The 26,580-nt window shown below is 37.6% G+C and overlaps 1 protein-coding gene across 1 annotated transcript in view; it reads left to right on the top strand.

The window, feature by feature from the left end:
- Positions 1 to 26,580, top strand: part of THSD7A (thrombospondin type 1 domain containing 7A) — a 287,180-nt gene that overhangs the window by 174,616 nt on the left and 85,984 nt on the right. Inside the window, exons 9-10 of the mRNA XM_023544392.2 lie at positions 6,105 to 6,237; positions 7,485 to 7,588. Coding sequence (XP_023400160.1) covers positions 6,105 to 6,237; positions 7,485 to 7,588 — 237 coding nt within the window. The remainder of the gene's footprint in view (positions 1 to 6,104; positions 6,238 to 7,484; positions 7,589 to 26,580) is intronic.

Here is a 26,580-nt window from a genome sequence, read left to right as displayed (position 1 = left end):
CACCATTTTGGGGAGGGCAAACGTCGACAAATGAGTAATATGTAGTAGAATTTTTAGGCAGTATCATGTGACTATTTAGTCAGGTGCTAGTGTTTCTCCAGCCATATTTAACTGCCTTCCTGCAGGCATAGTATAGGAAAATAATTGATTTCAATTAGGGTTCGAGTGTTTCTGGGAGAGTCCAAGAAAGGAAGAGAGGAACAGAGAGCGAAAGGTGTTTGCAAGGGATTTAATTATAATAATAATGGAGTACGAAATATAAATAAATTGGATTGGGAGGGAAATGAGGCCATGAAGTGGTGATAGCTAGTGAAAAAGTGATAGGGAAAGTGGATTGGCAGTCTCCATTGAGATTACAGAATGTTAGTAAAACAAGAACTGGACCAATAAACTGGAAGGTTAACAGGTGTGGTCAGAAAGTGATGTTTGAAGATGAGAATGTGCAGCTACTGATGATAATAATAATAACATCAAGGAATAAATAGGAGAGTGAGTAATTAATGTGAGATGCAGGGAAAGATCATTGGCTGTGAGGAGTGCAGTAATTCAGTGTCCAGTATGGTGAATGAATTAATTAACCATGTGGATTCCAAAGCCACAAAAATGGTGATAGAGGTAGGAGTAGAAAAGATCACCATGAAGGACTTTTAAAGTCATCAATTTATGAAGAGTTGATAAATGATTGTTACAAGGTGGATATCTGATGGTAAAGTTAATAGCAGTAAGGAACATCAAAGGAGCTGGAGATTTTTGAAGGTAAAGGGGGGAGAAAAGACTGGGAAATAAAAGGCTGGGCAGAGCGAGCTTCCACTGGTAAACAACATGAAGGAAATTCTCCAACAAGAGACTGAAACAAGGGACCATGAGTGGTAGAAGGGTAGAGAATGGAAAGGAGTGAGAAATTGAACTGCATGTAGATAGCACTGTGAGACTGAGGGTCCAAGCGATGGTGGCAAACATGAGGGAAGAGGGTGTCTAGTTTCTTTTGGTGACTTGTAGGTATGTGAGGTATAATGGGAGAAGGTGGTTAACTGCCATAAATTAAAATCCATGGGGCCATTAGGAGACTGTTCTTTTCTGCAGCTCTTGGAATGGTGGTGACCAAGGAGTGCAACAATAGCAACTCAGGAATCCACTGTATTGGGAACAAGAGGCTTTCGGAGAGCAGAAGATATGTCTGCCTGGGCACAGAGCATCTCACTGGGCGCGAGAGATCAGTCCTCCCTGTTTGGTAGCTCTGTATTGAGTCTTCTAGAGCAAAAGCCTTTCAGAAACCCTAAACCTGGGCACTCAGACTTTAAAAGAATGAGTATAACTGTGATTTGAGAAAATAAAGAAAAACTGGGGGTAACAGAGGGAGTGGCTGTAGGACAACAGTGCCAAGATGCTCTGCGCTCCAGTGAAGCCTTTTCTGTTTTGTCTGTAGACTGCTCCAGCTGTGAGCAAGAATACAATGGTGTTATAGAAAACTAGCCTTTTGTTGTGAGAAAAACTAAGCAATGGCATGAGGTTAGTTTTTTCCATTATTTGGCAAGAAATGGAATGATGCCAGCTTCGTTGAAATTACAGTGGCTTCCGGACACAGTTAAAAAAATGCTAAACGAAGTTGAGTGTTCAAGGAGAGATGATAGCAGCAGAAAATTAATACAGGGATGGTGAGGTTCTTTTTAATTTAATTCTGCAGGTAAAGTCTAAATTCTATAAGAATTTGGAGCTTATTAAAATGTATAAGGCTACCCTGCTTTTTAAAACTACTTTAAAGAGGTAAAATTACACTGTGGTATTATAGAAAACAGAAAAGAATAGCTTAGGATTCCAAGAAGAATAAAAAGAGTTATTTGAAATGTTACTCAGCTCTCTCTCAAGGTATGTCTTGAAAAACCAATGGCGATAAAGATCAGCATTGAGTAGAGAGTGGTTTAATCCTCAAACCAGTGCACTTGTTCATTTTTTTTCAAATTTTCATAAATTTTGACAAAGGGCATTTTAACAATAGAAATCATTTATGCATATCAATTATTTGTAACTCTAATCTTAAAAAAATCAATACTTTTGATCTAATGCATTTGGTTGCTCAAATTCTATTTGCTCTTTTTTTTTCCTGTCTACATTTATTGCCTTGAGAGCTAGGACAGATACTGCAGAGTCATCTGTTCTACGCTCTTGCCCTTAAGCACTACATACTACACTGGAATTACCTCAGAGATCTGAAAACTACCTCTGCATTTTGCTTCTTGCATGAAACGTTTCCCTTTCAATTTGCTATCACTATGCTGCTCCAGCCTGCCACTCATCCTATTTTCATTTTTACAGGTCTTGATAGTTTGGCCTGCCCTTTAAATCCTTCCATCAAGTGATTTTTTTCCGGTGAAATCTATCTTGAATGTCTTATGATACTCATGTTAACTCTGTGAGAGATTACATGCTCTCTGAACCAACGTCTCATTATCACATAATTGTTTTCTGAATGTATAATGCTTTTTTTCTATTCCTATCCTAGATAGGTATTTTCAAGTATAAACACTACAGGTGATTGCCTTTATTTTTCCCAAGCTTATCACTTCCAGTGAAAAAAGTAATAACTTACTTTTTTATTTATCCTCAATGCACAGACTTAGTATCCATGTACTTACTGCTATAAGGGAACAGATAACAAAGAAATAGAAGATAAACGTTTAGTATTTTTTAATCCAGTTAAGGTGAAACGTAAACGTGTCTGTAAGTTCAGCAAATATTTATTAAGCACTTACTATATACAAGTAATGATCTAGGTGGCCAAAACATGGACATAAATGGAAACTACATATATACATCAACCACATATCATAAATTAGGCATAAATACATACAGGAAACTATGAAGGTTGTAAAATGGCAACTTTGTCAGCTCCCTTTTTTAGTGAGTATCCGTCTACTTTTCTTTGTTAACGTTTGCTGTAGCTCTCCCTTTGTGCTCTATTTTTTTTTTTTACTGGCTGAGCTTTATAGTGCTCTTGTTTCTTTGAGTGCACAAGCAATTTCTTGACTAGGAGTTCAGATGAAAACAGACCTCCCAGTGGGCAGACACATGGATGTCATGACACTTTTTATGTAACCCCATTTAACTTCCTCTATGGATGTTATAGCTTTGGAGTATTCTGCTTTAACCAGGTCACAATCTCTATGCTGTGGGCTGCACAAGGTTAAGGAATTTGAACGTGTGATAAAAATAAATGGATTGCCATTGTGGAATCCATTATGGACTTGAAAAGAGTCATCATGGTCTTATATATCAAGTACAAACTTGTGGAGTTTGAGATGAGAAAGCACTAGAATGTTACAGGGTTGCATATTAGGTGATATTTTTGCTTTGAAGTCAATGAACAAAATAGAATTGAAACAATAACTTTTGGTTTCTGCTTCCCAAATTGGAGCAGTCCTCTCCAACGCATCAGGATAGGTGATATCTAGATAGATAACTCGTAGTTACAAAATAGTAATTTAAGATGAAATTGATGAGAAATTTGCCATCTTAATAAATCTGTCTTTAATTCTGAAATGACAAATAGTATAATTGTATTTTTACACCATGAATATTAACTTAATGACCCAGGAGCTTCAATCTATAAGATGCCTTAATTCAGTGTTCCCTCCAGTATTTAGATCCCTCGGTCCCAATCTCAGTTCTGTTCGCTGTCTTCTCTGCAGGTTAAGAAGGGTTGAAGAGTGATTTCCTCTAAGAATTTTGAGCATCTGGGAACCAAAGACCACTTTCTTTGTGCTCTTTTCCTCTTTTCTCTGTTGAAAAACAAGCAAACCAAGAAACACACACACACACAGCTCCTTCCTTCCCCCAATGCAAAACAAAGGATAAGAATGGTCATTTAGTTTGTATATTCTTTTAGAAGGATTGAAAACAGATCATAAATATAAACCAAAAGAAAAATAGTAATAAAAAGTATAAAAGAAAGATGAAGCAGAGGGGCAGAGGAAGAGAAAAATTATATCGGAAAATCAAAGTTATGGTAAGCTCCTGCAATTGAGAAGAAAATTAGCTCAGAGATTCTGGTTACTGAAGCAAAAAATAGAAGCACATGGATTCTTAACATGTTGTCAAGGGAAACAAAATTTTTCCTAGCTTTAAATTACTAGAGGACTTTATCACCCAGGTCTTAAAATAGGGGTCATTGGACAACATAATAGATGTAGACTGTACCAGCAGTTTTATTAAAAGTCTTATTGGCCTTTCTTAGAGCTCCTCTAAATAAATCATATGTAACATGTAAAAGATTCAGTTGGCATTCAAACTAGTATTGTTACAATAAAAAAGTCCGTAATGATATTTTCAAATACTTTAATTCTGTGTTGCTCCCTACCCCATTACCTGAAGCATTCCAATTATTCACTCTAACAGTTGATGCAATCGTTAACTAGTACAGGTTTCCCCACAATGGAAATAATCCAAAAATTGTATGTCAGTCCTTAAACTGAGAAAAGACATAGAAGATTATCTATTCCAATAAATCTCAAACCTGGCTTTTCAGCCCTATTACCTGGCAAGCTTTTTAAAAGTCAGATTCCCAAATCTGACTCCCAAAGATTCTCATTTAGTAGTTCTGGCTAAAGTCCCAGAAATCTGTTTTATTTATTTATTTGTTTTTGGTTTTGTTTTTTAAGAGCTCTCCAAGAGATTCTCCAATGTCGTCAGACATTTTGGAATCAGTAATCTGACCCAGTCTCCCTCTAATGCAGGAGCCAGCTCTAAACATTTCTGCCAAACTGTGTTGAGGATTACTCCTACTTCCTGAGACAGTATGTTCCATTGCTGGAAAGTTCTAATGTCAAATCATATTTTTCCACTGACTAACACATAACTTTAAAAATGTTTGATTTCATTTCTAATTAAACTTTAATTATTAGAAGCTGCTATCCTCTTAAATTTTTCTGCTCTTGTAGTCTGTGTATCACATATTTAATGATCTTGCAAAAGAACATAAATGTATCAGGGGAACTCTATTAAAATAATCCTTTAGGGAATCTTTTATAAATGAAACTGTGCTAAATGGCTATTCATCTTTAGAGTGTATATATTATAATTGGAACATATTTTATTAAAGTTGGCAGGCCTTATATATTATCTGTTTCTAATATTTTTTTAAAAAATTGAACATCTTCATATCATAATACTGTCAAATTGATATCTTCATTGAAGATAAATCTTAGTTATTTTCATTGCCTTTTGACTTAATCTAGAGTGATTTACTTTCGGTAATCATTACTATTTTGAGTGTTTCTCTAAAAATCTGCCTCTAGGAAATCACTTACATTTCACTACTTGCAGCACTGATGTTTAGAATACGACCTGAGTGGAAGATCTTAGGCTGTTTAACATGAATAATAAATGACTAGAATAATTTATGAGTTATGCATTTCAAATTAAGTCAATAACAAAGAAATAAAATTTCACATTAAAACATTGAACATATCCTCCTACAGAAGATTCATTAATGTATACACTGAGGAGTACGAGTCCCATGTGGTAAAGAGGGCTGTGTGAAAAGGCAGGAGTATAAACTTAAGGCACAGGAAAGTAAATTAATTAGATCTGTCATATTTCTCAAGGGGAAAGAAACATACAAAAGAGCAATTACTCTGTTACTGCACATAAGGAAGGCTCTAGTTGAGAGTGGAACTGTTTTCTCCATTCTTCACATTTCAAAGTATGAATTGATTGGGTTTTCAACACAAACATTCTTTAGGAGAATTTAGTAAATGATTAGATGAGGCCTCTCACTCAGGGATGTCAAAGCACATGTGTCTGGAGGCAATGTAATTTCTTCACACTGGCTAGTATTTGGAGATTCTTTTCTCAATGCAAAATAAAACCAGTTGCAGTCGAGTCAACTCCAACTCATGGTGACATCATGTGTGTCAGAGTAGAACTGTGCTCTGTAAGGCTTTCAATGGCTGATTTTTTGGAAGCAGATCATCAGGGCTTTCTTTCAAGTCACCTCTGGGTGGACTCGAACTTCAACCTTTAGGTTAGCAGCTAAGTGTGTTAACCATTTTCACCACCCAGGGACTCCTAGTGCAGAATACCTAGGTTAAAAAGCTGCCTCATTCTAGGGGACTCGGGAGTCAGGAAGCAGTCTCGGCATCGGGTCATCATTCAGCTGCCAGCCAATGGAGGCCGGGACTGCATGGATCCTCTCTATGAAGAGAAGGCCTGTGAAGCCCCTCAATTGTGTCAAAGCTACAGGTAACACAGTTAAAGGAAAAGCATCCCGAACAATAAGCTTGTTAAATACTTTAAGATCATATTCTTTTACGTGATTAAAAAAGGAAGCCAACACAATCCACAGGCTTGGTGGAGTTTGGATGTTTGTGGCTGTCTGTGCCCTCTCTTGCCTCTTTAGGAGAGCTGTAGTGCTACAAAATCCTCTCCAAGGAGATGAATACTTGTCTAATGGCCAAACTACCATTAGCTCCAGTAGTTTGGGGGAATTTCTTATGCTGATATAAACTATGAGAAATGCAGAAAAGTGGTTAATAATAATGAAAACATGCTTTAGGAAGCAATTCTTTTTCACTTAGAGGAATAGCCTAAGCATTTCTCCCCTGGCACCAAGGAGCACCTGTTTCTCATAAATGCTGGCATTCTGGCTTAGGAAATGACATCTTTATCTCAATGATGCTAGTAAGATGTCTGTTCTGTTCCTTTTGTGGCCACTCCAAACAAAATTAAGATTATTGAAGCTATATATCATCTTGATAATTTATTAGAGACATTTTGTCTCATGACAGTTAAGATAGAAAGGGTCTAATTGAAACCTGATGTAGAATATAATTGCAATCCTGACAACAAATGAAATATTTTGGCATCAATTGATGGAGCTTATAATTATCAAATACTAATTTAAGATGAAATTGAAGGCAAATTGTAATCTTAATATATATGTCTTTAATTCTGAAATGACAAATAGTATAATTGTGTGTTTAAACCATGAACATTGATGACTATTAGCCTGTATTTATTTTGGGAATTCATTTTTGGAATGTGTAATGTAATTGCAGTTTCTGAGTTACCTCTACAATGCTAACCAAAGGAACACTATACAATACCTGTGCTCATGACTGGAATGCAGCTTCATAACTTGAATGCAAAATAAATATACCTTATTTAAATGGGACACATCATTTCTGGTGCTATCTGGTACATCTCTTAGCAATCCTAATCATTAAAAAGGTCAACTGTTATTTGTAGAGTCCATTCCTATAGAACTTGACAATGGTGTACTCTTCTCCTCCCTGCATAGAAAGTACTTTTATCTTTAATGCTGCTATTTGTGTTACCTTGATGGAGATCTACCTTAAATGTAGATAGGACTGAGCATTCTCAAATAATTTCCTGTTTGCAGTGGTCAAAGTCATGTCTCCAATGGTATGTCTATGATTTGCTTGGCATTTTTGCCTCCTGTCCATTGAGCTCCCACTTTTTTCTTGTAGGTGGAAGACTCACAAATGGCGCAGGTGCCAGATAGTTCCCTGGAGCGTGCAGCAGGGCAGTCCTGGAGTCCAGGAAGGCTGTGGCCCAGGACGACAAGCAAGAGGTGAGAGGTCCCATTCCACAGTGGATTTGCTTTTCATTCCTCCAACATCACTAGCATTCTCATCTGTTTGATGAGTTTTGCGTTGACTCCATGCTTTGGAAACGCTGCAGAGCAGGTATGAATCTGCTACCACCCATCTACAAAACACCAAAACACAGAAGCTTGTGTTTTTAAACCGTCTTTTGTTCTTTGACATTAGCTCTTAACTCCTCGGTTTAAGTTCTTCCCTCATGCATATTTGGAAGATAATCAGACCAAGCTTTTGAGAGGGTTATGAGGTAGATGATACAATGTAGTTTGTTTTTTGTTTTGGGAGCAATGCAATCCATAACATTTTGCTTGCCACCATAATGGTAAGATCCTTACTTCCTTGCCTGTTTGTATATGTGCTTGCATATAATGTAATATAATTGGTTAACCACCCCAGAAGTTTCCTATCATTACCATGACTACCCACAATTCTGTTCGTATTCAGTACTGATTTTTCAATGACAGATTTATTTACTCAAAAATGTGTGAACTGCAATCTGTCGGCACTACTACATAACAGGGGATCTTGCAGAAATGGTGGCGAAAATGTTTCAAGCTTGCCGTAATTATTTACTAGACATAACAGAGAACGCTTAAATCCTTTGACACGTGTTGTTGTTTATACATGAAGCTAATTCAGTCTTTACAGAATACATTTCGTGTTTTTACTCATATTGGCTTTTAGTGCATAGTTTCTTCTATGTTTTAAATGTAGCTTAATATGCAATTGAACATGTAATTACCTTTCTTTAATTCATAAAGACATGTTTGCTCCCTCATCTGTAGTCAGGTATTTGGTGATGATATAAAGTTTGAACAGATAGGGCAGAGCTCCACTTTTTGTTGATTTGATCTCTTAATAACATCTTTACAATGTAAGGTTGCGTTTTTAATTTGGGAAAAATGACTTCTCTTTTGTAAAGGTCTTATATTTATAATCTTCATTTTAGAAGTTCCCATTTAAAACATAAAATTTGATTTATGACTTTTTAGGATTCTATTTTCTATGCTCAAATTTTATTATATATCCCCTACAGCTTCAAGTTAAAAAACAAACAAAAAACTGTTGCTCTTTACAGTTATAGAAATTTAGGAATGTAAAATCTAAAATCATTCTCACCATTTCAAATCGGTCATTGAGAAATTGAGTGATAAGAGGTGTCCTTTTCATGCCTGCTAATTTCTCTTTGAATCAAGCGTACATTTGTAGACATTTTGGGCTGTACATAGAGTTTATAGTGAGGAAGTACATAATTTGGGAATCGGGAAACGTAAGTTATAGTTTCAGTTCTTTCACTAACACAGTGTGAGAATTGCTCATCTCTTCTCTCTAGTTCTAAGGTTATTAAGATTTAAAAAAAAAAAAAAAAGAATAAAGAGATGATTGGACCAAATGATCTTTTAGGATTATTCCAATTTTTAGATTCTATAATCTATTTTTTTTTTTTATAATCTATATAATGGGCCTCTTTCTTATATAATGGGCCCAGGTGGCACAGTGGTTATAGCACTGGGCCGCTAACGGACAGGTCGGCGGTTCAAACGTAACAGCCACCTCATGGGAGAAAGATGTAGCAGTCTGCTTCCCTAAAGATGACCGCCTAGGAGACCCTATGGAGCCGTAATACTCTGTCCCGTAGAGTCGCTGTGAGTCGGAATTGACTCGACGACGAAGGGTTTTGGTTTAATAATCTATGCACAAATAATGCCCAGAAATCAAACTGTGAAATGAAAATCTGAGACATGGCAGAAGCAGGAAAAGTGTGAAAATAGCGTCAGTTCCGAATTCTATCACTTACAAACTGCACAACCTTACTTGATTCATTTTCTCTCTCTCAGCCTGAGAACATAAAGAGCCTTGGAGTGCTTGACCCATATTAAGTCCTGATGAAATGTTAAATGTTCCCCTTCCTAAAGATCACAGCACCAGTGAATGTTCACGTGTGTCACATGAGGCATAAAAGCAATATTAACATGAGCCTTTTGTTTTTTGATACATTAAAAAAAAGAAAACAACAGTGACTGTCAAGTCAAATCTTACTCACAGCAGACCCAAGTGTGTCACAGTGGAACTGTGCTCTGTAGGCTTTTCAAGGGCTGATTTTTTTTTTTTAAGTAATTTGCCAGGCCTTTCTTCCAAAGTACCTCTGGCTAAACTCAAACCTCCAACCTTTACAGTAAGCAGCCAAATGCGTTACCTGTTTGCACCACCCAGGGTACAAGAACTGTTCTTTCAGTAATTACTGGTACCCTTCTCATTTCCTGATCTGAAAGCCTCTGTTCACCCCTGATCCCGTGTGACCAATTGGTAGTGTCTAATACTGTTAACGCATTCCTTTTGTGAAAAAGGGTCTTTAGCTTCTTCGGTGCCACTTTTGTCTGCCTCCTAATTGTTTCATTCTCAAATTCCTATTGCTGGTGCCTCTTCCTCTGCAAATTTTTAAATGCCTTCTAATCTTGGTATACTCCTCATACTGCTTGCTCTATTTTGGCAGTCTTAATCCATTTTTAGGATATCTGGGGAGAGAATGTTACATTATAACAAGTAATATCTGAATAAATATACTCAGGATGATCCCTTTAGCCTTTTTCTTTGTTGCCTTGGTAGATTAACACTTTTTTTCTTTAGATCCTATGTTTCTACAGAAACACCAGGTGGGGAAAATTCAGGGTGCAGAAGTATCTTTTGCTAATGGCAAGAAGGTAAAATTTTCTTCTTTGATGGTCAAGGCAGTTTTCAGAACTCTACATGATCAACCTGCCAAATTCTTGCCATTTTCACCCTTGTCTTCATCTGGCCAAAAACTTTAAAAATACAACTTATGCTGTTTTTAAATGATCAAAATAATAGTGTAGTAAAGATTAGCATTAATCAGCAAATACAATAAAGAAGCTCCAGGCTGTTCTCCCTAGTACATCGGACTTTCTAATTCCAGTCACAGAAGACTGTGTGAAAAGAACCATGAGTGTCAGGAAAGGATGAAGTTGTTCAAGCCAGAAAGGTTGCAGGTGGTAGGGAAATGAGATCGCTGCTAACATCACCCAACAATTAGGAATCGAAGACTCAAACTGATTAATTGCAAAAACAGTCATTCGAAGCTAAAGAGCACTTTTAGAAAGACCTAAAGGACGAGATGGAAGTTGACTTGTACTATAATATTAAAATAAGTAGAAAGGAGAAAAAGTTCAAAATAAGATCAATGCTATAAGCTAAGTGTTTGAGGTAAGAAAAGCAAAAACATTAAATGGGCACACAGAAAAGTAGTAGATTGAAGCTCTGAAGATGTGAGCTGGAGCCTGGGGTGATTTTGTGGAGGGATGTAAATGTCAGGATCAGCATTTTAGACCTTGTTCGATCAGTGGTAGGAGCAGTGGCCTGATGAAAACAGTGTTTTTATCTGTGTGCAGAATGAATTAGAAAGGTAAGACACATGGGCCCAGGTGCCAGCTCGGAAACAGTGGTAGCAATACAAGGTTGGACTAAGGGGCTCAGATTAGAACCACGATAGTGAAAATAGGCAAAATTAAATGTATTTTGAGCAAATCACAAAGAAAAATGTTTTTAGGACTTAGTGGCAGACAGTAGAAGGAGTGATAGAAATGAAGAGTCAAATATAATCATGTGATTCTTTAACTCCAGTATTTTCAGCTTTAATTATTGGGAGAATAGTTTTATTATAGGTTAGAATAGTTGTAATATTGGTGAAAATTCGCAGGCCTGAAAGCAGAGCTAAATTTGGAAAGTGCGTTTTCTATATTTTTCATTTCAGGTGATGGCAGGGTAGCCAAGTAGAAATGTTCATGTATGCATTTGGGAATACAGAACTGCAGCTGTAGAGATAGCTTTAGGCTGCACATATAAATCTGATTAGGCCATAAGAGAAGCTAACATCTCAAAGATATGTTGTATATAGGAGGAAAAGTGGCTATTATATTTTATGATTAGTACATTTTTCTCACTAACCTGTTGGCATTTGTAGACTCTTTAAACATTCATTTTAACCTAAAAAACTTAACGTGAATGCAATTAACTGTAAACTACTATTTCCTTATTTGCTTTGGAAATAGCATTGTATGAACTAAAATACAAAATAGCTAAATCTACTATTCTATAATTCTAAAGATAGAAATGTTTATTGTATAGCTTTATCAAACTATTTGTCTAGAACAGCAGTTGGTAAACTATGGCCTGTGGTCCATTTCCAGCCTGAAGTCTATTCTTGTAATTAAAATTTTATTGGAGCATATAGCCATGCTCATTCATTTATCTATAGTCTATGGCTGCTTTCATGCTATAAAGCAAAGTTGAGTAGTTGCAACAGAGACCATATAATCCACAAAGCCAAAAATGTTTACTACCGAAGCCTTTAAGAGAAAAGGTTTGCCGACTTCTGGTGTCAAGTCATGTAATAAATGACAAAGATGCTGTTTTTAATAATACTGAATAGTCATTATCTAATGCCAGAAACCAAACTCATTGCCATCGAGTCAGTTCCAACCCATAGCAACCATGTAGGGTAGAGTAGAGCTGCCCCATAAGGTTTCCAAGGAGTGGCTGGTGGATTCAAACTGCCAACCTTTTGGCTGGCAGCTGAGCTCTTAACCACTGTACCACCAGGGCTCCTATCACCTAATAGGATCAGAAAATTCCTAGAGTTTATCTGGTCATTTGGGAAGAAGTTTCCAAATTCAGTAAAAAGAGAGCATTTTAGAGTTATGAGAGTAGTGGGCTTTAAAAGCCATTAATAGTAGTAAAATATTTGCCTTTATAATGAAATTGCAGCATTCTTTGGGGGAATTTGTGAAAAAAACTTTGACTCAAGGAACTTTAGAAGTAAAAATAAAAATTAAAAAAAGGGTTAAAGATGAAACCAGATAATACATGGGATATGAAAGACAAAAGAAAAATATATTCTGGGTCCCCATTATTCCTCTGTCTAGAGGCTGGTGACTCATACCTCAAAACTGGACAATTTGCTAATTGTGCATGTAAAAGGAAAGGATTTGTGCCTCATATAATATACGTCGCTCAGCACAACACTTACAAGGTCACATGTTATGATTCAGTTTTTCTCCAATGACTTAACCTTCCATAGTAGTAGAAAAATACAACACTAAATTCTCTTTTACCTCTTTACTACCCAAGCATTCTCAAGTCTTCTCTTATCCAGTAATATAGCTACTTAGCTACTTGTTAACAATAAAATGACCATTATAGACAGACGGTCATCTTTACTCTTTATACTGTTAATAGCATAATTGTTCCAGTTGTAGAACTATCTGTGGTTACTTATGTTTCTAGGATTTGGGAAGCAGTTTTGTTCCCAAGGTCCCTTTAACAGGTAATCAATTGTAACTATTTATATTCTCAGCACTGACCTGCAAAAGTTAAGCAAATTAATGAGAACCATCCTTACCCAGAAGTGGGTTAGAACAGTGCAGCAGGAAGGAATATAGAGTCTACTCCGAAAAAGGAAATGCAGTCTTGACCAAGTCTATGTTCTACGCATTTCAAAACTATATGAAATGATCTATTACTTTAGAACACAAAATGCTTGGAAATCCTTGAAAAGTATATATGAATATGTGCTTGTCTACGACCCAAACGAAAAAACCAAACCCATTACCATCGAGTTGATTCCGACTCATAGAGATCCTATAGGACAGCATAGAAAAGCCTCATAGGGTTTCCAAGCAGTGGCTAGTGAATTCGAACTGCCAACATTTTGGTTAGCAGCCGAGCTCTTAATCACTGCCCCACCAGGGCTCCTATATATGACCCAAACCAACACCCAGAGCTGTTGAGTTGATTCCGACTCATAGCGACCGTGTATTTAAATTTAAAAGGAAGTAATGGTGAATGGTTTGTATCATCTTCCCAGAATCACTGGTACTTTTTACCCACTCTTCTCTAAATTGGATTAGCTACTCTGCTATATATAGCATATTTTTCTTTAAGTCTATCAAGTGTTTTTATAGAAACATCAGAAATCTTTTGTAAAAGTAAATGTTTAAAACTTGGTTTCAATAGTGAAACATCAGTGCCTTTAAGTAAAAATTCTCTCCCAGGGTACAGAGTGGTATGTTTGTACATTTTAAGCACACTCAACAAACTGTAAAAACAGGATAACACCATTCCCTAAAATCTAATTCAGACTTCCTGAATAGTATTCAATACAGTTTACTCATTGATAAAACAAGTACTTATAGAATACAAATATATGTTCCACGTTGCTTACATGGTACTGGGCTCAGCATGGAGATGGAATAGAAACATATAACAAATAGTTTCAGTTTATTTCTTACGGTAGACACTTACCATGTGTGTATTTCAGGTTTCATAATTCAACTTTCAAGGCATATTGTCACATTAGTTGTGTATGTACAGAATAAGCACTAAAGAATTTGGAGGGAAAACAAAAGAGGTAACCCCTGGTTGAGCATTATGGAAGAGGAAGTTGCGTTTAAAAACAGGATGACCCAAGCAAAATGATAAGAAGTAAAAAATCCATGTTTGGGGAAGAGCACTGGCCAGATTAGCTAAGGTCCTGAGAGTGAGTTGAAGGTGAAGGACCACAATGTGAAGGATCTTGAATACCAGGAGGAAAAGGAGGACACATTTTCTCAATAGAAAATTCAAAGCACTGGAGAATTTTAGCAAGGTTTTGAGTATTGAGAATAGCATGTTTCAGGAAATTTTATCTAATAGGATAAAGAGTAAAATGAAAGAGAAGAAAGAGAGCAATGAAGAAGGGATTAACAGGACTGTGCAACTTTAAAACTTGAATCGTTTTTCAATCTCATGTAGAAATTTTAGAAGACCTATGAATTAGGCATTTTTTCTTTTAGCATTCTCAATGGAAGAGAAATTAAAATTATGTCCACATTCTATTTATTCTCTAGGTGAAGAGACAGTTTATGTTTGACTCATACTACTCAAGTCACTTGTTTGTAAGCTTTTTAATAGAACTATAACCACTACCGTCTTTTTTCTGTTCCCATTTCTACAGTTTGGATGGTATTTAGAAGGTTAAAATGTTGACTGGTTGGTGACTATATCATGAAATTCTAGCCATAATAGCCAAAGATAGAGTTACCATTACATTTGCATGGCTCCAAAGAATCACAGTTTTGGACCATGTACTTATTTTTTTTTTTTTTTCTATGACTGCCGTAAGAGGCAATGTCAGTCACTGCTACTCAAAATGCATATATATTATTCCATTGTTTATTACCTTGTGACTCATTTATACCAAGAGCATGATGCAAAATTGGCATGGATTAGATGCAGAGATTTTATAAAAATTACTTCAAATTTTCTCTTGTCCAATCTCCATGCTGATCTTCATGCCATCTCCTGCCAAGTCCACCTTCCATAGATTAGGTGGAACTCGAGTTAATAGTCCTAGGATCAACCTTGCCTATCCTAGTCCCCTGCCCCCTCCGCATCCTTGCCTGCAGAGGAAATTCCATTGTAATACTGGCCTGTGCCTAGGATACATTTGTCTCTTTATATGGAAGCCAGCACGATTTGGATGTCTTCTCAAACCTAGACCACGAGAAAGAGAAAACTTCAGTATGTCTAACATTGCAGGGTCCCTCCTGGCCCTGAGACTGTACACGCTGCATTACTTATTGGTTAAATACATAATAGAAAAAGGAAGTTCTAGAAATTAAAAAGGAAAGTTCTAATTCTCCCTCTACCAAAAATAATTATAAACAATTTATGGAATGTGAAATATAAATATCTAACTACATTTTAAATGTTGTTATTTTGCAAGTGTATGAGATAATGTGCTTAAATCTTATGCTTATTAATCAAGTGACTTCAATCTATATTGACCCCTTTTGTATCACCCTTTTGCCTATGTCCCTGGCCCACTTTGTTCTCTTTTCAAAGATTACATCTTAGAGACGTTGTTGAGGTTAGGCCCAGAATGAGATGGCTACGCTAGAGAAAGAAAGAAAAAAAAAAGAAAGGAAATGGAAAAGAGAAAGGAGCTTGCCCTAAAGAAATTTTAGACAGGAGTGATTTTTAAAATCTTCTCTTTGCTAAAGTATTTATTAGTTATCACCCAATATTTTTGCACCTTTCATTTATCTAAACCATTATTTTAAAATCCCAAAATTCTTTTTAAATGTTTTCCTCTAATTTCTTATAAATATTAGCATCCTAGCTGAGTTGGGGATTTTGGTATTGTTTTCTATTTCTCCGAGGATCTTGACATATAATGCTATTAGCATTGGTTGTTTTTTAAATAAAATGGATCATAAAATAAGCTTCACACTGTCCTGTGCCTGTGATGTTTCCTGGATCTCCCTCATTTGTTGTGATGCAGTTTGTTAACCCTTTCAGATCCCAAACAGGCATCCAACTGACCTTGGCCTGAGCTACTCCACTGGGAGCTGATTATTATTTTCTCATTATGATCCCAGGACTTTCATATATATCATGAGCATCAGTGAGATTGGGGGTCATTGTAACCATTCAGGATCAATAAAAAAGAAAAATGCATTTCATTCCATTCTTCGAGGGTTATGTTAACAAATTGTAATTAGGAAGCGTAATTTGACAAACTTGTCAGTGAAAATCTCTTCTTCACAGAGAAAGACCAGGATCATTATATCTACCTAGTAAACAACTGGGGCTCTCTTGCATTATTTATAGGCTTGGTCTTATTTCTAAGTACAATTAGCTCTCTTGGTAACTAACTCCCACTCACGTTAAGCTTTATCTTTTTTTTTTCCCATTTCTCCCTGATTCATTCTCACTCCTGGCTTTTCTTTTTTTTTTTTTAATGAAACTGTAGGAAAAATCACTCATCTCCTCAGTCAATCAGCTGAACGTATTATGTCCTCCAGTGCTTCTCAGATACTATTGCAGTGGGATAAACCATGTTAATATTGTTCAATTTAATAAATAAGGTTTCAGGACTCCTTGAATTCTTTGTTACATATAATCTAATGGCTTTCAAGGCACTACGGCATTGATCTTATTCTGTGTTTTCTGTAATGAACTTCTGTGTGCACAGTCTGCATCTGGTGATTTATTTCAGCCTGATGATTCACACAAGAGGACAACATGACCGCACATGCTGAAGAGTGGTCTGTAGATCCATAAAACTCCACTTTTTTATATAGCCTAAATAAGGAAAGAGTTTCATTCCTCTTCAAGAAAATGAAGATGAACAACTATACTCTGAATTCTGTTAGATTAACTTCAGAGCTGAATCAATAGTCTTCCATTTACATGGTCATATATGCATAACACAGGTATTCATGTCCTTCCAGCTCAAACTAATGGTGTCTAGTTCTCTTCATTCCATGCACCTTTATTATTCTCCCCTTTAAAGCATAGAGCAAACCTCAACTAATGTCAAAAACTTTCTGGAGTTGATTCTAGTCACTCTACTTATTGATCTGTTTTTATTTAAACTGGGGGAAATTGGAGGCAGAGCCAAGATGGGGGACTCGGCAGACGCTACCTCGGATCCCTCTTACAACAAAGACACGGAAAAACAAGTGAATCGATCACATACATAACAATCTACGAACCCTGAACAACAAACACAGATTTAGAGACGGAGAACGAACTAATACGGGGAAGCAGCGATTGTTTTCAGAGCCTGGAGCCAGCGTACCAGTCAGGTACGGCACAAGCACAGAGAGCTGCTCCACCCCCCTGAACTAACCCCGGGAGGGAGACCAGCTGGTTCCGCGGGCGGCGTGGGACACAGCCGGTAGGAGAAGTCCCCTGGAGGCAGTGACTGGTCTTGGAACGGGGAGAGCAGTGTCCCAGCCGGGGAACCGTCCCGCCGGGATTTGGACTGGATGCAGGTACGGCATAAACACGGAGAGCGGCTCCACCCCCCTGAACTAACCCCGGGAGGGGGCCCAGCTGGTTCTCGCGGGCAGCGTGGGACGCAGCCAGTAGGAGAAGTCCCTGGGAGGCAGCGACTGGTATTGGAGCGGGGAGAACAGCGTCCCAGCCGGGACACTCAGTCACGGCACAAGCACGGGGAGCTGCTCCACCCACCTGAACTAACCCTGGGAGGGGGCCCGACAGGTTCATAGGGGCGGCACGGCAACGAGGCTGGAGGGACGAGAAGTCCCCGGGAGGCAGCGACTGATTTTGGAGTCGAGAGTGCACCGTCCCAGCAGGGGAGCCTTGACGCTGGGCGTGGGGCTGGAAGTGGAGGATCTGACCGTGACTCCAGCGGGCCAGACCCCCCGGGGGCAATCTCCACACAGCCAGCACACATAGGCGACACGCCCCGCGGGAATCTCAGATATAATAGTCATTCCAAGCAAGACAAGCAACTCTGGCTATATTCTGAGGTGCTACTCTCCTATCTCTCTGTTCCCTCCCCCACCCTCCCCAGGCGGCTTCATTAACATCCGAATAGCCTGAGCCAGAGGGAGAACTCTGATAGGGATCTGACTGCATTTTTTTTTAGCGGATTTTCTGGAAAAACTAGTTTCCCAGTGATGGCTTGGAGACAACAATCCATATCAAACCACTTAAAGAAGCAGACCATGACAGCTTCTTCAACCCCCCAAACAAAAGAATCAAAATCTTTCCCAAATGAAGATACAATTCTGAAATCATCAGATACAGAATATAAAAAACTAATTTACAGAATGCTTCAAGACATCACAAATGAAATAAGGCAAACTGCAGAAAAAGCCAGGGAACACACTGATAAAACTCTTGAAGAACTCAAAAAGATTATTCAAGAACATAGTGGAAAAATTAATAAGTTGCAAGAATCCATAGAGAGACAGCATGTAGAAATCCAAAAGATTAACAATAAAATTACAGAATTAGACAACGCAATAGGAAGTCAGAGGAGCAGACTCGAGCAATTAGAATGCAGACTGGGACATCTGGAGGACCAGGGAATCGACACCAACATAGCTGAAAAAAAATCAGATAAAAGAATTTAAAAAAATGAAGAAACCCTAAGAATCATGTGGGACTCTATCAAGAAGGATAACCTGCCGGTGATTGGAGTCCCAGAACAGGGAGAGGGGATAGAAAACACAGAGAAAATAGTTGAAGAACTCCTGACAGAAAACTTCCCTGACATCATGAAAGACGAAAGGATATCTATCCAAGATGCTCATCGAACCCCATTTAAGATTGATCCAAAAAGAAAAACACCAAGACATATTATCATCAAACTCACCAAAACCAAAGATAAACAGAAAATTTTAAAAGCAGCCAGGGAGAAAAGAAAGGTTTCCTTCAAGGGAGAATCAATAAGAATAAGTTCAGACTACTCAGCAGAAACCATGCAGGCAAGAAGGGAATGGGACGACATATACAGAACACTGAAGGAGAAAAACTGCCAGCCAAGGATCATATATCCAGCAAAACTCTCTCTGAAATATGAAGGCGAAATTAAGATATTTACAGATAAACACAAGTTTAGAGAATTTGCAAAAACCAAACCAAAGCTACAAGAAATACTAAAGGATATTGTTTGGTCAGAGAACCAATAATATCAGATATCAGCACAACACAAGGTCACAAATCAGAACGTCCTGATATCAACTCAAATAGGTAAATCACAAAAACAAACAAATTAAGATTAATTAAAAAAAAATACACATAACAGGGAATCATGGAAGTCAATAGGTAAAAGATCTCAATAATCAAAAAGAGGGACTAAATACAGGAGGCATTGAACTGCCATATGGAGAGTGATACAAGGCGATATAGAACAATACAAGTTAGGTTTTTACTTAGAAAAATAGGGGTAAATAATAAGGTAACCACAAAAAGGTATAACAACTCTATAACTCAAGATAAAAGCCAAGAAAAACGTAACGACTCAACTAACATAAAGTCAAACACTATGAAAATGAGGATCTCACAATTTACTAAGAAAAACGCCTTAGCACCAAAAAGTATGTGGAAAAATGAAATTGTCAACAGCACACATAAAAAGGCATCAAAATGACAGCACTAAAAACTTATTTATCTATAATTACGCTGAATGTAAATGGACTAAATGCACCAATAAAGAGACAGAGAGTCACAGACTGGATAAAGAAACACGATCCATCTATATGCTGCCTACAAGAGACACACCTTAGACTTAGAGACACAAACAAACTAAAACTCAAAGGATGGAAAAAAGTATATCAAGCAAACAATAAGCAAAAAAGGAGTAGCAGTATTAATTTCTGACAAAATAGACTTTAGACTTAAATCCACCACAAAGGATAAAGAAGGACACTATATAATGATAAAAGGGACAATTGATCAGGAAGACATAACCATATTAAATATTTATGCACCCAATGACAGGGCTGCAAGATACATAAATCAAATTTTAACAGAATTGAAAAGTGAGATAGATACCTCCACAATTATAGTAGGAGACTTCAACACACCACTTTCGGAGAAGGACAGGACATCCAGTAAGAAGCTCAATAGAGACACGGAAGACCTAATTACAACTATCAACCAACTTGACCTCATTGACTTATACAGAACTCTCCACCCAACTGCTGCAAAATATACTTTTTTTTCTAGCGCACATGGAACATTCTCTAGAATAGCCCACATATTAGGTCATAAAACAAACCTTTGCAGAGTCCAAAACATCGAAATATTACAAAGCATCTTCTCAGACCACAAGGCAATAAAACTAGAGATCAATAACAGAAAAACTAGGGAAAAGAAATCAAATACTTGGAAAATGAACAATACCCTCCTGAAAAAAGACTGGGTTATAGAAGACATCAAGGAGGGAATAAGGAAATTCATAGAAAGCAACGAGAATGAAAATACTTCCTATCAAAACCTCTGGGACACAGCAAAAGCAGTGCTCAGAGGCCAATTTATATCGATAAATGCACACATACAAAAAGAAGAAAGAGCCAAAATCAGAGAACTGTCCGTACAATTGAACAAATAGAAAGTGAGCAACGAAAGAATCCATCAGGCACCAGAAGAAAACAAATAATAAAAATTAAAGCTGAACTAAATGAATTAGAGAACAGAAAAACAATTGAAAGAATTAACAAAGCCAAAAGCTGGTTCTTTGAAAAAATTAACAAAATTGATAAACCGTTGCCTAGACTGACTAAAGAAATACAGAAAAGGAAACAAATAACCCGAATAAGAAACGAGAAGGACCACATCACAACAGAACCAAATGAAATTAAAAGAATCATTTCAGATTATTATGAAAAATTGTACTCTAACAAATTTGAAAACCTAGAAGAAATGGATGAATTCCTGGAAAAACACTACCCACCTAAACTAACACATTCAGAAGTAGAACAACTAAATAGATCCATAACAAAAAAAGAGATTGAAACGGTAATCAAAAAACTCCCAACAAAAAAAAGCCCTGGCCGGGACGGCTTCACTGCAGAGTTCTACCAAACTTTCAGAGAAGAGTTAACACCAATACTTCTGAAGGTATTCCAAAGCATAGAAAATGACGGAATACTACCCAACTCATTCTATGAAGCCACCATCTCCCTGATACCAAAACCAGGTAAAGACATTACAAAAAAAGAAAATTATAGACCTATATCCCTCATGAACATAGATGCAAAAATCCTCAACAAAATTCTAGCCAATAGAATCCAACAACACATCAAAAAAATAATTCACCCTGATCAAGTGGGATTTATACCAGGTATGCAAGGCTGGTTTAATATCAGAAAAACCATTAATGTAATCCATCACATAAATAAAACAAAAGACAAAAACCACATGATCTTATCAATTGATGCAGAAAAGGCATTTGACAAAGTCCAACACCCATTTATGATAAAAACTCTTACCAAAATAGAAATTGAAGGAAAATTCCTCAACATAATAAAGGGCATCTATGCAAAGCCAACAGCCAATATCACTCTAAATGGAGAGAACCTGAAAGCATTTCCCTTGAGAACGGGAACCAGAGAAGGATGCCCTTTATCACCACTCTTATTCAACATCGTGTTGGAAGTCCTAGCCAGGGCAATTAGGCTAGACAAAGAAATAAAAGATATCCGGATTGGCAAGGAAGAAGTAAAGTTATCACTATTTGCAGATGACATGATTATATACACAGAAAACCCTAAGGAATCCTCCAGAAAACTACTGAAACTAATAGAAGAGTTTGGCAGAGTCTCAGGTTATAAAATAAACATACAAAAATCACTTGGATTCCTCTACATCAACAAAAAGAACACCGAAGAGGAAATAACCAAATCAATACCATTCACAGTAGCCCCCAAGAAGATAAGACACTTAGGAATAAATCTTACCAAGGATGTAAAAGACCTATAAAAAGAAAACTACAAAGCTCTACTACTAGAAATTCAAAAGGACATACTTAAGTGGAAAAACATACCTTGCTCATGGATAGGAAGACTTAACATAGTAAAAATGTCTATTCTACCAAAAGCCATCTATACATTTAACGCACTTCCGATCCAAATTCCAATGTCATATTTTAAGGGGATAGAGAAACAAATCACCAATTTCATATGGAAGGGAAAGAAGCCCCGGATAAGCAAAGCAGTACTGAAATAGAAGAAGAAAGTGGGAGGCCTCACTCTACCTGATTTCAGAACCTATTATACCGCCACAGTAATCAAAACAGCCTGGTACTGGTACAACAACAGGCACATAGACCAATGGAACAGAATTTAGAACCCAGACATAGATCCATCCACATATGAGCAGCTGATATTTGACAAAGGACCAGTGTCAATGAATTGGGGAAAAGATAGCCTTTTTAACAAATGGTGCTGGCATAACTGGATATCCATTTGCAAAAAAATGAAACAGGACCCATACCTTACACCACACACAAAAACTAACTCCAAGTGGATCAAAGACCTAAACATAAAGACTAAAACGATAAAGATAATGGAAGAAAAAATTGGGACAACCCTAGGAGCCCTAATACAAGGCATAAACAGAATACAAAACATTACCAAAAATGATGAAGAGAAACCCGATAACTGGGAGCTCCTAAAAATCAAACACCTATGCTCATCTAAAGACTTCACCAAAAGAGTAAAAAGACCACCTACAGACTGGGAAAGAATTTTCAGCTATGACATCTCCGACCAGCACCTGATCTCTAAAATCTACATGATTCTGTCAAAACTCAACCATAAAAAGACAAACAACCCAATCAAGAAGTGGGCAAAGGATATGAACACACATTTCACTAAAGAAGATATTCAGGCAGCTAACAGATACATGAGAAAATGCTCTCGATCATTAACCATTAGAGAAATGCAAATTAAAACTACGATGAGATTCCATCTCACTCCAACAAAAAGGCTGGCATTAATCCAAAAAACACAAAATAATAAATGTTGGAGAGGCTGCGGAGAGATTGGAACTCTTATACACTGCTGGTGGGAATGTAAAATGGTACAACCACTTTGGAAATCTATCTGGCGTTATCTTAAACAGTTAGAAATAGAACTACAATACAACCCAGAAATCCCACTCCTCGGAATATACCCTAGAGATACAAGAGCCTTCACACAAACAGATATATGCACACCCATGTTTATTGCAGCTCTGTTTACAATAGCAAAAAGCTGGAAGGAACCAAGGTGTCCATCAATGGATGAATGGGTAAATAAATTGTGGTATATTCACACAATGGAATACTACGCATCGATAAAGAACAGTGACGAATCTGTGAAACATTTCATAACATGGAGGAACCTGGAAGGCATTATGCTGAGCGAAATTAGTCAGAGGCAAAAGGACAAATATTGTATAAGACCACTATTATAAGATCTTGAGAAATAGTAAACCTGAGAACACATACTTTTGTGGTTACGAGGGGGGGAGGGAGGGAGGGTGGGAGAGGGTTTTTTATTGATTATTTGGTAGATGAGAACTGCTTTAGGTGAAGGGAAAGACAACACTCAATACATGGAAGGTCAGCTCAATTGAACTGGACCAAAATCAAAGAAGTTTCTGGGATAAAATGAATGCTTCAAAGGTCAGCGGAGCAAGGGTGGGGGTCTGGGGAACATGGTTTGAGGGGACTTCTAAGTCAATTGGCAAAATAATTCTATTATGAAATCATTCTGCATCCCACTTTGAAATGTGGCGTCTGGGGTCTTAAATGCTAACGAGCGGCCATCTAAGATGCATCAATTGGTCTCAACCCACCTGGATCAAAGGAAAATGAAGAACACCAAGGCCACACGACAACTAAGAGCCCAAGAGACAGAAAGGGCCACATGAACCAGAGACCTACATTATTCTGAGACCAGAAGAACTAGTTGGTGCCCGGCCACAATAGATGACTGCCCTGACAGGGAGCACAGCAGAGGACCCCTGAGGGAGCAGGAGATCAGTGGGATACAGACCCCAAATTCTCATAAAAAGACCAGACTTAATGGTCTGACTAAGACTAGAGGAATCCCGGCGGCCATGCTCCCCAGACCTTCTGTTGGCACAGGACAGGAACCATCCCCGAAGACAACTCATCAGACATGAAAGGGACTGGTCAGTGGGTGGGAGAGAGACGCTGATGAAGAGTGAGCTAATTATATCAGGTGGACACTTGAGATTGTGTTGGCAACTCTTGTCTGGAGGGGGGATGGGAGGATAGAGAGAGAGGGAAGCCAGCAAAATTGTCACGAAAGGAGAGACTGAGAGGGCTGACTCAAGAGGGGGAGAGCAAGTGGGAGTAGGGAGTGAGATGTATGTAAACTTATATGTGACAGACTGATTGGATTTGTAAACGTTCACTTAAAAAATAAATAAATAAATTGGGGGAAATTTCAGATACACAAAAATAGAGACAGTACTGGTAGCGTACTCATCACTCACTAATAAAGTAGAACTTGTTTCCATTTGGGGTCATCTGCCCCTCCCAATACACTTTTGAAAAGATAATTGCAGAAATATTTTAAAGCAACTCCCAGATAAGGTACATATCATGCCTAAATAATATCAGCCATTTTTTAACATAGAAACTGTTATTATCACACTAAACAGAATTAAGAATGATTCTTTAATATCATCTAATATTCAGACCGTGAATATTTTCCCCATTGTCTATTCACAGTCTGTTCAAATCAGGGTCCCAAAAAAGGTCCACACATTGCAGTTGGTTGGGTATTTCTTTTAATTAAAAGTCTCTTTTAATCCAACAATAGTTCTAAAAAACCCACTGCCGTCGAGTCGATTCCGACTCATAGCGACCCTATAGGACAGAGTAGAACTGCCCCATAGAGTTTCCAAGGAGTGCCTGGCAGATATGAACTGCCAACCTCTTGATTGGCAGCTGTAGCACTTAAGCACTACGTCACCAGGGTTTCCAACAATAGTTCTAGTTCCCTTTATTTGTTGAAGAAACTGGCTTTCTTATTTACCTTTACAATATGGCTAACTTTATTCATGTGTAACCCACATGTAAGTCACATGGATGTCTCCCAGACTTCCAGTCTGCCTCATGGCACTTAAATAAAAATGGCTGTGCCCAATATAAATAAACTGAAATAATAAAATAAATGGATATGATCAGCATGAAGTTAAATATGGAGTTTTACTTTAAAACATTTTGATATTTGATGATCTCACTAAGAACCTCATTTTTTTTCTCATGGTGAATTATACATAAGGCAGCATGAACCCTAGGGAGCTCAGCTCTACTCTGTACCGCATGTAGCAGTTGCAATCCACTCAATGGCAACAGGTTTGGTCTGGTTTTAGCTAACAGGGACTCAGCTCAAAGGAGAACTTGCGTAATCATTATACACAAGATATACTCCACCTGTATATACAGACACAATTTTCTGTGTATATATAGATTTCTGGTGTGCTAGGAGCCCTAGTGGCACAGCGGATAAGAGCTCAAGCTGCCAACCAAAAGGTCAGGAGTTTGAATCCATCAGCCATTCCTTGGAAACCCTAGGGGGCAGTTCTACTCTGTCCTATAAGATCGCTATGAGTCAGAATTGGCTCAGTGGCAACGGGTTTAGGAAAAGATGCATAATATCTTTTCTACAGTTAAAACTACCTTGTTTTCAGTGTCTTGAAAATGACTTTCTATATTTATAAAGCTGAGAGACCAGATGGTTTCCTTTCGAAAGGTTTATATTTTTCTCTCCTTAATAGCAGGAAGTTCATTTCAGATTGCATTCCTGTTTTTGAATTGTTATATTTCCTCTAGATCAGAATACAAACAAGTTGAAATGTGTGATAAATTTTCAATATATTGTATGAAAGGCACTGTTGCTACTTGTTTTGATGACATTGTTTGAGCAATTCATTCCAAAGTACACTGTCTAAAATCTCAGATAAGAACAGTGGAGTGCTGAGTGGGTTTCTGTAAACAGATACAGGAATGCTACACATTTCTTTTTCTTTCCAATTAGCTGAAGCACTTAAGATTTTACACACTTTATGAACATGGGAAAAGGGGTTTCAGATTTATGTGAACAGTATAGATCTTCACAAAAAAAAAATTAGTTTCTGGAATTGTGTTGGTAGTGGTTTTATTTTATTTTGCTTTTATTAGTGTCACTGAATGTCTTAGTTATCTAATGCTGCTGTAACAGAAATACCACAAGTGGGTGGCTTTAACAAATAAATTTATTCGCTCACAGTTTAGGAGGCTAGAAGTCCAAATTTAGGGCACCAGCTCCAGGGAAAGGCTTTCTCTGTCTGTTGGCTCTGGGGGAAGGTCCTTGTCATCAATTGTCTCCCAGTCTAGGACCATCTGAGCATAGGTATCCTGGGTCCAAGGGTGTGCTCCACTCCCAGCTCTTCTTTCTTGGTGTTAGGAGGTCCCTCTCCTCTCTGCTCACTTCTTTTTTTTTATATCTCAAAATAAATTGACTCAAGATACAACCTAAAACTGTAGATTTTGTCCTGCCTCATGAACATAACTTCCCCTAATCCTGCCTCATTAACATCATACCACTGCCGTTGAGTCGATTATGACCCATAGTGACATAGAAGT

The sequence above is a fragment of the Loxodonta africana genome, chromosome 8, assembly GCF_030014295.1.
Source record: "Loxodonta africana isolate mLoxAfr1 chromosome 8, mLoxAfr1.hap2, whole genome shotgun sequence".
Classification (NCBI taxonomy): Eukaryota; Metazoa; Chordata; class Mammalia; order Proboscidea; family Elephantidae; genus Loxodonta; species Loxodonta africana.
The sequence above is the reverse complement of the archived record's forward strand: the minus strand, read 5'-3'. Positions and strand labels throughout refer to the sequence as shown.